At 33.9% G+C, this 15,792-nt stretch overlaps 1 protein-coding gene across 1 annotated transcript; it reads right to left on the bottom strand.

Annotated features, from left to right (window-relative positions):
* Positions 1-1,734: 1,734 nt before the first annotated feature.
* Positions 1,735-8,872, bottom strand: LOC110800297 (NAC domain-containing protein 73). The gene is made up of 3 exons (XM_022005604.2): positions 8,405-8,872; positions 8,139-8,331; positions 1,735-3,064 (listed from the first exon to the last, which is right to left on the bottom strand). Exons 1-3 carry the CDS (start codon positions 8,612-8,614, stop codon positions 2,505-2,507), a joined length of 963 nt encoding a protein of 320 aa, XP_021861296.2. The 5' UTR covers positions 8,615-8,872; the 3' UTR covers positions 1,735-2,504.
* Between the last annotated feature and the right edge of the window lie 6,920 nt (positions 8,873-15,792).

A 15,792-nucleotide genomic window follows, 5' to 3' on the forward strand; every position in this document is an offset into this window, starting at 1 on the left:
ATTCTAGGATCTGTTCAACCTCTAGGTTGAAACTTCACACATATATAACTCCTTAAACATTCATCCTTTCCCTGAACACGCCCCAGATGCATACTTGTTTTCCGCTCTTCCTTGTATGCCATGAATCGGGTGGAGAATAAAATTTTCAACTCAGCGAATGAAGTGCTAGTTCCTGATGGCAGCCTTTCAAACCATTTGGATGTTACCAGGAAATAATTGCACCAACTAGCCTCATTGGTTCCTTGGACATGCATGTAATGATGGTAGGTTAATAAGTGCATGTCCGGGTCTGTCGTGCTGTCGTAAGTATCAATATTGGGAGTCTTAACCTTGCTTGGGTTCTTTAGGGGTGTTCATTATAGCTTCACAGAATGGTGTAGAGTGCCCTAATGCCATGTTTACCACGCCTTGTTGAATATGACATATTGATTCACGCCGGCGAGAGGCATTCCTTGGAAGACGAGACTCGGTGGCATGACTTTGATATGTGCGCGTGTTTGGTTGGAAAGGACGGTCCTGCATGACGGGAGTAGAGTTGGTGTCAGATATTTTAGACTCAATATCAGGTTCTTGGTAATTCTAACGTTGTACATTTCTACGTGGTCCCTCGTGTTGAGTTTCTCTCGATAATTGTGGGTCCTGCCGCAGATTCTCTTCTCGGCGAAGGAGACGATTGCTTGGAATAACGCATCCCCAATTAAATCTCCTAGTCGTATGTCTTGATGGTTCATTAATTTCCTATCTACGGGGAGCTTTCCCCTGCTTTCCAGACGTTGGATCTTAGTTGTATTACATTGCTACGGCCTGCCCCAGCATTCACCCATAAGCCGTGAGTCACATCTCCTGCTTCAGTTGTTCGAGTTGGGCCGGTACTATATATCAGCATGTTCTTCCTGATTTCTTTTTGAAGGGTTTGTTACATCTGCGCTTGGAAAGACGTATTCATTTCCTACTGAATGCCCGTTAAGATTTATCGTAATGTGCCTATTAAGACGGGATGATCCAAGTTCTCATCTAGCATTGTCTCTGTGATTCTGGGATCTAGGTGTCCTCCAGGAGGGGGTGTATCTGGAACTCGCTGATCGGATCTTCTTCATTGGACCCCTACATGTCATGTATGCGGCGAGGTGTATGGCCTGCGTTAAAAAAATGATTCTCCTCTTTTGTGCCAAGGGATTCGTGATTGCTCCTAGGTGGGTCCCCCCTCGAGGAGTTTGATCACCAGAGCCTACTTGTTGTTTGACTTCCACGTTAGGTTGCTGAACAACCATGTTACTATACCCCCCATCCCCCCCCCCCCACACAAACGGCGCCAAATGATGTGGGTTTATTTTGGATACTGAGGTGGATGCTAATATGGAGGTATCTGATAGTAAGGGAGAGATTAATTGTGCCCCATCTCGTGTGGATTTGAAGTATTTATAATCCTAGATTTCTTGTGAAATGCCCTAAAACCTAGGCAACTGATTAGCCAATCATTGCTGATGTGACATGTGTCCTTTAGTGTCAGCCTCCATTTTGAGCAAATTGTTAAAATGAGCTTTAATCTTTGGGTTAAACATTTGTGATCAACCCAAGAGGTTATTTTGTCTTTATTATCTCTCCATACTCGGTTGAAATAACTCCTAGCTAGTCATACGTGTTACGCGTGTCTAGCCAACGTGAAATGTTGTAACTGGAGATGTTTAATTTATAGCACATTAGAAATAATAAGAAATGTACTTATCTTCAATTATTATTGTTCAATAAACAAGAATCATCCTCAATATTCGGCATTCCTCAATACAGAATTTAAATCGCAATAAAACAAGGGATTATAAATCAGAAGCTTACTTGTTGAACTTATTCTTTCCCTATGTCCTTCAATTGTCGCCGTATCAAAATATAACTTGAAACTAGTTTCATCAATTTATTCCCTCAATATTCATTTAAAAATAAAAACAAAAACAAAAACATTTTATTTTTTAACCTAAAGTCTTTTATAATTGTGTGTAAGTAAACTTTACCCTAAAAATTCAATCATGAAAAGTGTCATTTCTATACACCTTCAACAAATTAATTCCCATTTTACCCCTCCTAATTATGCCTACAAAGAAATGCATGTGTACGTGTAAATGAACTGACATTCTCTTTTCCGGCATGCATGGCTTCGTGCAACTCTTCAATATCCACCCGAATCCATTTTGGGTATTTTCACCGCACTTGAAATTCAGGCGAATAAAACGCACCACCTACCATGTAATATAATATCGAACCATATATATAATATCTACCTGAATCCAATTGCAGGTGTCCAGTACTTTCACCTTGTAAATCAGGCGAATAAAACGCACCACCTACTATGTAATATAATGTCGAACCATATATATAATATCCACCTGAATCCAATTACAGTTGTCCAGTACTTTCACCTTGAAAATCAGGCAAATAGAACGCGCCACCAACCCTGTCATATCCAACCTTATAATATCCACCTGAATCCAACCGAGGCGGGCTTCAGTTTCTCAAGATTTCCTAGTAGTAGCAATCGAAAACAACGAGGGTACATCCCCTTGTAGAATCAAGTTAGGGATCAACTGAGGCGGGCTTTCTCTATTCTGTTCCGCAACAACAACATTATGATGATGAGGATGATGTTCATAAGAAATGTAAGATGGTTGGTAATAATTGAGGGGTGGCTTGATTAATGGAGGATGTTCGTTATCTATAGGTAGTTCTTTAATGGTTGAACCACATTGTCTAGGCTGTGTTTGGTAGAAAACCTTTGAAAGGACAAATTCACCATCTCTTTCTTCCTCATTCGGGCCAATGTGATATTGGTGCATAACCCAGTTTGTTTTCTCTGGTTTTCTCTGCCTTCCATAGTTGGTGTACAATACTAATATCTTCTTGAACCCTTTTACTCCTCCATTTACGAGTATGGGTCGGGTTTTGCCTGTCTTATGCCACCTTGTCTCTCCGCCGTCTTCATCAGTGTGGACCTTTCTTCGCTTTCTTGTTCCGGTTGTGTATGCCTTTGAAGGGCAGTGAAAGAAATGTCGCATCACACCATCTTTGGTCACACCTAATTCAGAGTGAACAACAAGATATCACAAAATCAACTTTACAATCAAACTAAATAAGACTAATTCAGACTAGACCAAACCAGACCAGAAAAATAATAAAGATAAGACCAGACAAGACAAATATACCAATATACCAAACCAAATCAGAAAAATAACCTTATTCTTATTCTCCCTGTGAACATACAGTACTTATTCTTATTACCTTATTCTTTTTTAAATTAAATAAGATAAATTCAGATTATACCAACCCAAACCAGAAAAATAATAAACAAGATAAGACGAGATAAAGCAAAAAACACTCGCAGAAAACATTCAGATCAAACTAGACCAGAAACTAAAAACTAGAAAAATCAAACTAGAACATGCGATGAGAACAGTACAATGTTCTTTCGTCTTAAGTAACAAACATACAACCAGAACTAATTTAAGGGTTACAATAATACTAAGACCCATATATGGCCATCATAATACACTTATAAGTTGAACCAGCCTCACATTTCCTTAATTTTCAAGTTTCATAAGAGTCGCAAACTATTACTCCCTCCGTATTTTTTCAGGAGTCACATGTTGACCGACACAAGTATTAAGAAAGCTTAGTTGAATTTGATATAATAATGACGAAAGTGAGGTAGTTGACAACAAAGAAATAGTAAAAAAAAAAAAAAAAAAGTGGGATGTAAAAGTTATACAAAAATGGAGTTGTTTTTAATTTAAGTGGGGTCGTCATAGGAAAGTAAACAAATAATAAACAATTGGGAGTAGATGTAATAGTTACCAAATACTTCCTCCGTCTTTTAATACTCGCAACGTTTGTTAGTTTCACGCATGCCGATGCACAACTTTGATCATTTATATCTTAAATTATCTTTATGCAAAAATTATAAAAAGTTGATATTTTGAAAATACACATTGAGACGAATCTAACAAGATCCCACATGACTATGTTTTATCTTATACAGAAAACACTACAAATAGTCAAAGTAGATTATATGAATAGTGACAAAAGTCCAAACGTTGCGAGTATTAAAAGACGGAGGAAGTATAAAATTGTGACTGCTAATAAAATACAGCCTGAAGTAGTAATTATGACTTCTAAAAGAATACAGAAGATGTATTATTTTAGAAACTGCTACTATTAAAATGATATTTGGTTGAAAGAAATTAGAGAGGGCAATGTGACTTCGTAGGAATTTGACATGTACCATATATGTTTGATATTACTTCCGGACAAACCAATGCATGATACAAACATGTTTCTTCCATTTACACTTGATTGAAGACCAATTTGATAACTTATTATCAACTCATAGTATAAACAATAGGGTAAATAAAACAGGAAATTAAAGTATCGTAATACTATAGTATAAACATGTACGTTCTCTTATAGAAAATCGATCAACAATTCTATATGAGAAATTTACAAGTTAGAATCACACATAAACAAATTAAAGGTACAGAAAAGAGGCAAAGCAATCAATGGAGTTTAGTAAGATTCTTTACTTAAACATCACTAATCAGTTATCATCTCTTTCCATTTCCCCTTAGCCTTTTCTTTGCCTTCCTTAATAAGATGCAAAGCAATGGAGTTTAGTGATTGATGCACATGTTAAAGTAACAATTAAAACTTTTTTGTCATTAAGCTTGGTTGATCAACAAGAAATGAATACAAAAGTTACCTTCATGCAGCTACCCCAATCTTGAGTCCGGATACTCTAGAGTTATAATAAAACTCTACATGGTACAGTTGTATCTAAACCATACATTTTAGAATCAATGGCTCATATTAGTGGGAAGAGAAAATCAGGGGTGAATATTGATGAGAAAAAATAGGAGGAATTTTGGAAAGATAATATATATGAACCATTGATTTTTCATTCAATTGTTGATATTGCTTAAACTCTACCTTGTTGAGTTAATTTAGAACTCTAGAGAATCCAAAACCGCAGCGTCCGAAAACACTGATTTTACAAATGACTTTTTTTCTACTAGGTGATGCCAGTTGAAAATACACTACCAATACAACGACTAATTCTCGACTATTTGACTGTCACAACTCATAGTTGAGTAGTAATCCATACAAATTACTACCTTTAATATACTTGGTATTTATCTTATTTTCTTTATATCTAAAATTGGACTCCACATCCATCCACTCGGACTTTCAACTTGCATAGAGCGAGTGAGTGTCTTATGCGAAGGTGGTGGCTATTGCACATTAGTTGTGTGCCTGGTTAAGGCAATATGCAAAAAGCAAGGGATGTGAATCTACAAAAGTGAACCAAAATCAAGCTCGATATCTATAGATCTAGTATCAAGCATATAGTCTCTTTACAATTTACCTTTTGGATAAGTAATTGTTCCCACCATTCATCTTAGAGCATAAACAAAAGTGATGTAATACATATCATGTGATCAAAGGGATCTCCCATCATTACAATTAAAAGGTAAAACTGGCAAAACAAAACCAATTACACCCTATAGGCATATACCCAATACACCCAATACACACTTTTTTTTACTGGCTTTCTCATTTAGTTACATACTTCTCTGTTTCACAATATATACATTATATTGACCTTTTTTTACTGTTTCACAATATATACATTATATTGACCTTTTTTTACTATTTACGTACTAATTTTGATCATCAATATCTTAATTACATATTAATAAAAACTATAAAAATTACGGAGTAGATATTTTGAAAATATATATTGAGATTAAGCTAATAATAATTAAGAACTCAGAATTTGTCTTAACATATTAATAATAAATGTGGTCAAAATTATTAAATGAAATAGTGTGAAAAATGAATATGATATACTCCGTTCTATTAAGAAACAAAGGAAGTTGCATGGAGTAGAAGATTTTGAAGAATAAAGATCACAAGCCATATCTAATATTCTAATCCAATAACTAAGGCGTAGTACAGTACGTACGTACAAGTACAAATAATTGTACACCAAATTTATATCTTGGACCATTAAACATACAATAAACACTTCCTTTTTATATTTTGTCTACCAAGTACCAAGTAGTGTTGGAAAAGATTTGCAATATTCATGGTCCAACAATTTTAAGTCTAAAGTACTTGTATAAAAAGGGTTTAGAAATTCTTCTCCAAATAGTCCAAGGAAACTACCTGATCGTCATAACACCCTGAAAAAATAAGTGAAAATAATACTCCTCCTGTTCCTAATTAGTACTCCGTACTAGACTACAACGTAACGAACAAATACGTAGTAGTTTTTATTAGAGTGTCTAGTTTGAGATATTGTGAGAAAGTTTTTAAAGTTTTAGTTAAGTAGTACAGAAAGTGACTCATTATGTTGAGACGGGGAAGTATTATCCTTTTTGTTGAAACGAAAGAAGTATTATCCTTTTTGTAGAAGTAATTAATTAAAGGGGAGTTTCCATGCAATAATTTGATCAACACAAATGACATGTGATTTTAATAAAACACGATTCCCCTAAAATTAAGTAGCATAAATTAAGGGTTTTGGTTGAAAATTAATTGCCTAAATTTTGTACAATATGCAACGAAATTCCAAATTTTGACAAAATTCCAAAAATCACAAAAACTGATTAAACAAAAACTACTGCTCATATTAGATGCTTGCAAGGGAAGCAAACCAGAGGGAAATGTGTCATAAATCTACTGAAAACAACATCCATATTTCTCTAGCACGCTATAATTACCAATTAATTAGACTCAACATTCATATATTTTTAGCACGCCACTTCTAATTAATCTTTGTTTGGTACATATCAGTCACGTGGACAATACAAATTATAAATTATAAATGTGAAAGAGAGATACGAGTTTATACACAGACATGATATAAGGGCATTAACCACTAAGTCAAGACCTCATTGGTACTTCTAATTAATTTAATTCTACATAAAATACTGCTAATCAACAGAAAATACATATCAAAAGATCGTACACGCACTAGGTGTACAATAAATTTATTGTACATTTGGATAACTTTACCCATCTTTAGTAACTTTTAACATGTTTTGGTTAACTGTTATATTATAAGTTTTTTTATGGATAAACATTTTTAAGAGTTATGTAGTACATAATTACCTTTATACATTATTACTATCTCCGTCCCGGAATACTTGACTTTTTGCACTATTCATATAATTAATTTTGACCCTATTTTATTTCTAATATATGAAAACAAATGTTAGTATATATATGGTTGGCTTCATCTTAATGTATAATTTCAAAATATTAATATTTTATAAGTTTTTATAATATGTAGTTAATGATATTTTGTTAGGATAAAATTTATTAAGGCAGAAAACTAAAAAAATAGATAACTTTTAACTTTCACCTTGTAACTTGTAAATATTTTTAAATAGTTTTACTCTGATGTACAATTAAGGTTGGCATGGGTGCATATAAATCTCCTTAACCAAGGTATGTTACCCATTAAATTACCCTTTTAAACTCACACGGAAGATTAGTCTACTCGTCGAAGGACGGTAGAAACTACACGAGTATAACAAAAAAAAAAGTTGTGAATAGAGAACGGAACAACCAAATAGGCATGCATGATGAATTGATTATGCAAATCCTTTTATGCAAGCTATTCGACTAATTTAGTAGGTAAAATCTATGAGATCGAATCCCTTCTGTAAGATAGATTTTCAAAAGGTCTTGTGCGCACAAGGTGTACAATAAATTTATTGTACACCAAGATAACTTTAACCATTTTTTTTGTAATTTAACCTAGTTTTAATTAACTTTTATATTAGTAAAAAAAAATTGATAGATAAATATTTTAGAGGGTTAAATGATTAATTTTATACATTATTAGTTATTTTGAAGAAATAAGTTTTACTAAAATGAAAAAATTTATCACTGAAAAATAGATAATTTTTACCTATATATGCTTAACTTTTAAGCATTTTGAGTTAACTTTTACTCCCGGTGTACAATATTTATTGTACACCCATTGTAAATAAGAATTTGTGGTTACTTCCAATACACCAAATATCATCCAAAACAAAAGAAATTAAACCTTAAAAACAAAAGTCGTTAAATTAACAATAATCACAAACCTGGTAATTTATCAGGATGAGTATAGCAAATTCCATTTTCACCCTCGATAGTCGGTATGAATTCATCAAGCAGAGGGTGCAACCTACTTAAATCAGACTTCACTTTAGCTTCTAAGTGTCCCAAAATTTCTGGGTCAGTTGGATCAAACTTAACCCCAGCTGGTAATCCTGGTAAATCATTTATTCCCCCTGCCTGCAATTAAAATCAAAATCAAATTACACCAAAAAAAAACTCAGTAATTAATTAAGAAAATTAGTTAAATTACCTGGTCTTGAAGAGAAAAATGGTGACCACAAGAAGGGCAAGCAATGGTACGAAGAGGGTTCATCTTGGAATTTGAAATTCCGCCATGTTTATGATTAGAAGGTGAACTTTCAGTGATTGTTGGGAAATTATTGTTATTATTATCATCAGTATTAGTATTAATATTGATATTATTGCTAGTAGAAGGGTTTTTAATGTTGCACCATGTCATCTCATTCCCTTTTAATTATCAGAAAATACAGGAAGCTTGAAGAAGAAGAATCTACCCAGAAAATTGTTGAAAATTTAAGAATTGAAGATGAAAAACAAAATTGGAGGTTTTGAAGTTTTGGGAGAGAGTTTTAATGGTGGGATTTGCAGGAATGAGCTGAAATCTAGAGAGAGAAAGGAGGCGGGGAAGGAGAGAGAAGGGGCATGGAAAAGCGTATATAGCGAAGAGAGAGAGAGAAGGAGAGAGGGTTGCTTGGACGTCAAGTCGTTGAAAGTGAGAGTGATAGGGTATAATCGTTACACACCGTCATATTGTGCATCTTTCCTTCTTGCTTTGTTTTTCTTTTCTTTTCTTTTTTCTTTTTTCTTTTTGGTGTAAATGACATGTCTAGAGTTTTAAAAACGGTTCGAAAAAATTGATCCGATCCAAATCAAATGTACGAGCACAAACCAAATGTACGAGCACTGAATTATTCGACTTGTGTCGCTGATCTAAAAATAAGTTTCTCACCTGAAAATAAATGCAATTGACTTAAAAGGGTGAACTAAGGTAATTATCGGATATTACTTTCTCGAATTTACCAAAATTATCGGATATTACTTTCTAGAATTTACCATGGTACACAATTCGAATTTTAATTATTGGATATTACTTTCTAGAATTTACATTATTTAAGCAAGGGTGTGACCAATTGCTTGTTTCTGCATATAATAAGAATTCTAGAATTTACACATTTGCAATCAGGTCTAATAAGATTTAATCATGTGCAATTTACATAAATTCAGCTCATAGAATCAGGTGAAAAGAACATGCCGTATCTAGTTAACAAGATAATGTTTCGATCCGTATAAATGTCATAAACCATTTATATTCATCTTATAATTTGGGTATATATCTTGGAGTTGAGGCGAAAAATATGAAGTGTACTTGATAGTACACTAAGCTAGTTCCATCATCATTTTTATATGATACTCTTCATCTTGATTTCTTATTGCAATAACTAAAGTTGGATAACAGGGAACGTCATTTCCATCACGAACCAACTCCTAAGTAGTGTACGTGTTACTAAAACATAGATAGTGATCATACATTCATAAATAGGTACGCTGATTTTTGTGGTTAATTAGGTAGACTTAATTATCATCATTATCATAGTTTTGATTTCCATTTTTTTACTTGACCTAATTATTGACAAGGTCGTTTAAGTGCAGTCGGTATATTTGGCATTCACAAAAAATTGGCTTATAAGCACCAAATAAATAAATAAAAATCGACTCGCTTTTAACGGTGTTAGACTGCCGTCAATTATAACGTCATTTTTTGGATGAAATAAGATAATAACCATCGAACGATACAAGGCGCTCGATTTTTGTGTTCATCTTGTTAGTTGGACAATTTCTATTATACAATAGGGTACAACATACACTCGATTGCTTATAGTTTGGTGTAGGATTGTCACTGTTGTAACTGATATAAAGGTTGATCATTGAGAACCACTTCAACCAGGGAGTTTCATTGAATCTATCATTTTGTATAGATGAACTTTGAGCAAAAGGTGATGGATATATCATGAGTTTCATGTCCAATAAGTTCAAATAATTTTCATAATTTTCAATCAGTTACAATTAGATCAATAAGTTTCAATTAGGTCCAATAAGTTCCAATAAGATCTTAATACAAGTTATCACTTTCGAATTTAATCTCTTACAATCATGTCTGATCATGTTCAATAATTTCAATCGAATTTTATCAGGTCAATCAGATTTAATTAATTACATTAAATTTAGATAAGTTTAGATAAGTTTAGTTTTCATACGGTATAAGAACCGGCACTAAGTGCAAAGAATAAAAAACAAGGGTGTGTGTTAACGTTATGGTAGAGTAGAGATTGAGCAAGATGTGATTCTCAAGTTAGGACGTTTTACCACACCAAGTCCTTAGCTGCAGTGTCAATAATCTTAAGAGTGACCTTAAAGCTTTTGTTAAGCAGTTATGGTAATATATGTACTCGTAGTAGGCTGTATATGTACATCTATCTACAGCCTACCAAATTTATTTTAATTTATATTATACGAACCAACCTACCAACTTTTAAATATAATTGATACTCTCTCCGTCCCTTAATACTCGCACCGGTTTGACCGGTGCGAAGTTTAAGACATTTGAATTGACTTATTAATTTAATGGTGTTAGTTAATAGTGGGGTATTTTTTTAATATAGTTAGTGGGAAATGTGTAAGGGGTGAGTAATGATGATTGGGAATATGAATTTTTAAATAATTTTTTGTAAAGAATAGGGGTGTAGGTGGGGTTTTTTTAATATAGTTAGTGGGAAATGTGTAAGGGGTGAGTAATGATGATTGGGAATGTGAATTTTTAAATAATTTTTTGTAAAGAATAGGGGTGTAGGTGGGGTAGTAGGTAAGTGATGTGAGAACTAATATAATATTGATAAAAATTTCCATTTATAGAAGCGGTGCAAGTATTAAGGGACGGCCCGCGATGCGAGTATTAAGGGACGGAGGGAGTAATTAATTATTGTACAGAGTATGATTATACGATTATACCCAGTGGCGGAGCCATGGACCTCTTTGAGGGGTCTTTGACCCCACTTGAATTTCTTTTTTCTTTTTTTTATAGTTAAAATTTCAATTTTTTTTTTAAAATACATAATTTTAGGGATTTTTCGGATAAAACCACCTTTTAAAGTTGCGACTTTTGAAATAACCACCTTATAAGTTTTTTTTTTTAAAATAACCACCTTAAACTTTCTCCCTTAAAGAAATCACCACCCAATTCAAGCTTCAGTCAAAATTGCTGTTAGTGGGGCCCACATCCACCGAATTCTTTTAACTTTCTCTCCTTTCTCCCTTCCTTCTTCCTTCCTTCTTCCTCCAATTCACATATTCCTCCATTAACAAACCTTGCTCAAAAAAAAATTCCCAAATTTTCCCAGTTTAATTAATTTCACTTCCAATTTTTCAAGTAATTTTAATTAGCTAACATATTTCGGAAATTTCCCCAATTTATCAGCATGGTGCACATAGTAAAGCGGGTAATTAGTGAAATTATGAAATTAGGGTTCTTCGTATGTTAATTTTGGGGTTCTATAATTTTGGGTTTTAAACTTAATTGATTGTTGGAGGTTGATGGACCACTATTAAGATGGAAATGCTAACATGAGTAAAGTTATTTCCTCGTCTGTGGAGTAAACCTTCATCACAGGAGTAAAATACTAGGAGATTAAGAAGACGGATTTTCCAGCCCAATCATTTTTCAGCCATAGGAGATTAAGAAGACTGATTTTCTGCACACTGCTATCTCAGAGGCCCTCACACTCTACCTTTCAGTGCTAGTAGAACACAATGACGTAAAATACTCTGTTCTATTTACAGAATTAAATCAGATCACGCTATTTTATGTTTTCATGGAAAAAAATCTTGAATAAGGAAGCGTAAATTCTCAATTCATCCCCCAATCCAGTTCCAAAAATCAAAGATGACTTTACATCTAACCAGCATTAAACCTCTTAGGTATGCATCACAATCATTACACAAACCTCATCATGGTAGCCATCTACTAGGCCCCATACCATTTTTTATACGAACCAACCCAAATAACTTAAGATGGAAATGCTCCATTTAACTTCCAAATTAAAAAATAAAAAACAGAGCAGTTTCATCTTAAAAATTATGACAGCAACTAACCATCAGATCGAAGAGCAATTCCATCTTAAATTGCCGAAATTTAATTGTTGTCTAATTAAAATTACTTGAAAAATGGAAGTGAAATTGATTAAATTTGGGAAATTTGGGGAAAAATTTGAGCAAGGTTTGTTAATGGAGGAACATGTGAATTGGAGGAAGAATGAAGGAAGAAGGAAGGAAGAAAGGAGGGAAAGTTAAAATAATTCGTTGGATGTGGGCCCCACTAACGGCAGTTTTGACGGAAGTTAGAATTGGGTGGTGATTTCCTTAACAGAGAAAGTTTAAGGTGGTTATTTAAGAAAAAAACTTATAAGGTGGTTATTTCAAAAGTCGCAACTTTAAAAGGTGGTTTTATCCAAAAAATCCTAATTTTAGTGAAAGTTTCATCATTTTTAAATAGTGACCCCGCTATCTCGAATTTCCGGATCCGCTACTGATTATACCATCAGCCCATATTTGGGGTTATACGGCGTATATTTATTCTTTTTCTTCACGTATACTTATCATGCCAAGCAAGGAATCCCCTCTTTTAATTCCTCCCCTCGATAGATCCCTCGATCATTTTCATAGTGTAAATGTTGTGTTTTTTATTTAAAAGAGTTTGGATTCTCTACATGTCAGAACAATTAAGCATACAGAACTGCGTAGTATAATGTAATACATTCCCATCAAATAAAAAAAGTATAATGCAAGTATACGTACTATAATACATCTTCGTCTTTTAAACTAAAAGTAAAATTGAATCTTCATATTTCGTACTATATTTCTTTTGTCTGAATGAACCACAAAAACATTACAAATGAGGAGGAGGGATTCTGAATTTCGAACCTAAGATATGTCATTCTCAGTTTCATTCTCGCTTTTGTCTCTAGTCTAAGTTGGTAAAATCTTCATATCATTTGACTGGATGATTATAGGGATCGAGCCACCATATGGCTATATGTTACGATAGTATATCCGGAGTAATGTTGTAATATTCTAAATATACAGGAGTAAAATACACACCTAATTAGCCTTCCAATGTACAGTGTGTATTGTGTTGAGAATTGATGAGAATACCTCCAATTAACACTGTCGGAACGAAATAGAATACCTTGACTGGTTGGTTTGTGTTACTTGGTCTGTCTCCGGTGTCTTGGAAGACCAAGAAACAACATATTGTTTCTCGTTCGTTTGCAGAGGCGGAATATCGTTGGATGGTCGCATTGACGTGTAATTACAGTGGTTGAAGCAACTACTACGGGATTTGGGAGTTTCTCACCAGCAAGGTATGAGCATGTTCGGTGATAGTCAGTCTGCGTTGCATATTGCGCATAATCCAGTGCTTCATGAGCGGATAAAAAATATTGATTCGGAATGTCATTTTATCCGTGATGCAATAAAAGAGGAGATCATATGTCCTTCTTATGTATCAACGAAGGTCCGGTTAGCGGATATTTTCACCAAAACGTTGGGGAAGGCGCAATTTGAGTTTTTTTCTAAATAAGATGGGCATTCGAGATTTTCATACTCCAACTTGAGGGCGATGTTACGATAGTATATACGGTGTATATTATGTTAATATTGTAATATTCTAGATATATGGAGTTACCTAAGTAGCCTTCCTATGTACTATATGTACTGAGAATTAATGAGAATAGGGGAGCTTGAGTATTATTTAACACCAACATATAAGATTGGTGGGCTACTCTACCTATCACCAATTGGTTTTAGGATGGAACCCTGTCGGACTTATTTGCGGTCAATCTCTTCCCATGGTATCAGAGCTAACGTTCATGTCCCATTATCAACACCCAAGAAGGGAGAACCCAGTAAATTGAAGAATGCAAGATGTAGAGGATTTGAAGTTCTGTTTGGAGCAAAAAGCCCAACAAAATTGATTACCCCAAGTAGGGGTCATTTGACCTCATGTTGGAAGACCAAGAAAGCCCAACGAGGAAGTAGCAACCTAATCCAAATTGCAAGAAATAAGATGGACTCACATGTGAGGAGGAGTATTAACCCACATGTGAGATGTGACTAATTGTCCCACATGGAAGAAAAAGAGGGAGATTGACTAACATATAAGATAGGTGAACTACTCCACCTATCACCAATTGGTTTTAGGATGGAACCCCGTGTAATACCCCATATTTTTAATTAATTATAAATATATATTTATAAAGAATTTTATATATTTTTGTAAATTAAAGCCTCGTTTAAATATTTATTTAGATGTATTTTACTAGTTAAAAATATTTATTATTTTTAATTGGAGAGAAAATGAAATTTATTTTTATTTGGGGAAATTTAAGTTGGGTTTTGAATCATCAAAAGATTTTAAAGTATTCTAGCCCAGACCTATTGTTATTTCAAGTTGGATTTTGAATCAGCAAAAGATTTTAAAGTATTCTAGCCCAGACCTAGACAAGCCCAATTTGCTTTTCATAGAAGCCCGAAAGGGAATTTCCTAAAGTCTAACCCATTAATGATACGAAACCTATAAATAGGATGTACTCCCTCACAAATCCCAACACATAATTTCATTAAACCCTTAAATTATCTCCCCCTCTTTCTCTCTCATCCCTCACGGCTCTCTCTTTTCTTTCTCTCTTTCTTTTTATTTTCTCCCTGCCGTGAGCACCACCGAGCAGAAGCAGCAAGGCCAGCGTCGGTCAGCCCTGCCGCCCCACTCGCTACCCCGCCTCTCTCTCCTCGTGTCCCTTGCCGCGTGTTGCCTACGTTGCACTGTGCCCGCAAGCAACAACGACAACAGCAGCCCCGAGCCGCACTGTGCTGCCGCTTCTCCTCTCTCTGTTTCGTTTATTTTTCGACCACCACCACCGTGGCGATGCCTATTGGCCGGCTGGTATGGGTTCTCTTCTTTCTAATCTATCTCTATTTAAATTATCGTTTTAAATTATGATTACTTATTCTGTTGATGATTTAAATTGTTTTGTGATGGATTATGAAAATCAAATTATGGATTTTTATGTTGGATTATTAATTGTTGAGAGTATTTATGAAGTTCTAAATTTTCAGATATAATTATCAAGTAAAGAATTTATTTTTATGAGTTTATGGATATTATTGATAAATTAGTGTTAGGGTTTTAATTAAACTCATATGATTAATTAATTATCATAATTAGATGTGATTTTAATTCTAATAATCAATATAAATTTTCAGATTCGTTAATTATCATTAAAGTGTCGATATTTAGTGATTTTATGCATGAAATTAATTAATATTCATGCTAGGGTTTTAAGTAACTGATTAGAATTATTATTTTCATTGATAACGATTTATTTCTAATTAATAAAGCGTTTTGAACCCCAATAATGTTGTTGAAAACTTAATGAACATGAGGATTAAATAAGATTTATTTATTTCATGGTAGGAGGTGATTTCTAGTTTAATTGGAAGTGAATCACAAAGTGGCCCCTCTACAATCTAATTAGGTATTCAAGGTACGTACAAGTTTAGGGCACC

Source organism: Spinacia oleracea, chromosome 6 (genome assembly GCF_020520425.1).
Source record: "Spinacia oleracea cultivar Varoflay chromosome 6, BTI_SOV_V1, whole genome shotgun sequence".
Lineage (NCBI taxonomy): Eukaryota > Viridiplantae > Streptophyta > Magnoliopsida > Caryophyllales > Amaranthaceae > Spinacia > Spinacia oleracea.

Coding starts and splice junctions, on each gene's coding strand:
- LOC110800297 (XM_022005604.2), bottom strand. CDS start 8,614: ATGACATGGTGCAACATTAAAAACCCTTCTACTAGCAATAATATCAAT. Junction 8,332..8,404: donor ATTTTTCTCTTCAAGACCAG/GTAATTTAACTA, acceptor TTTTAATTGCAG/GCAGGGGGAATAAATGATTT. Junction 3,065..8,138: donor TCATCCTGATAAATTACCAG/GTTTGTGATTAT, acceptor ACTCTGAATTAG/GTGTGACCAAAGATGGTGTG.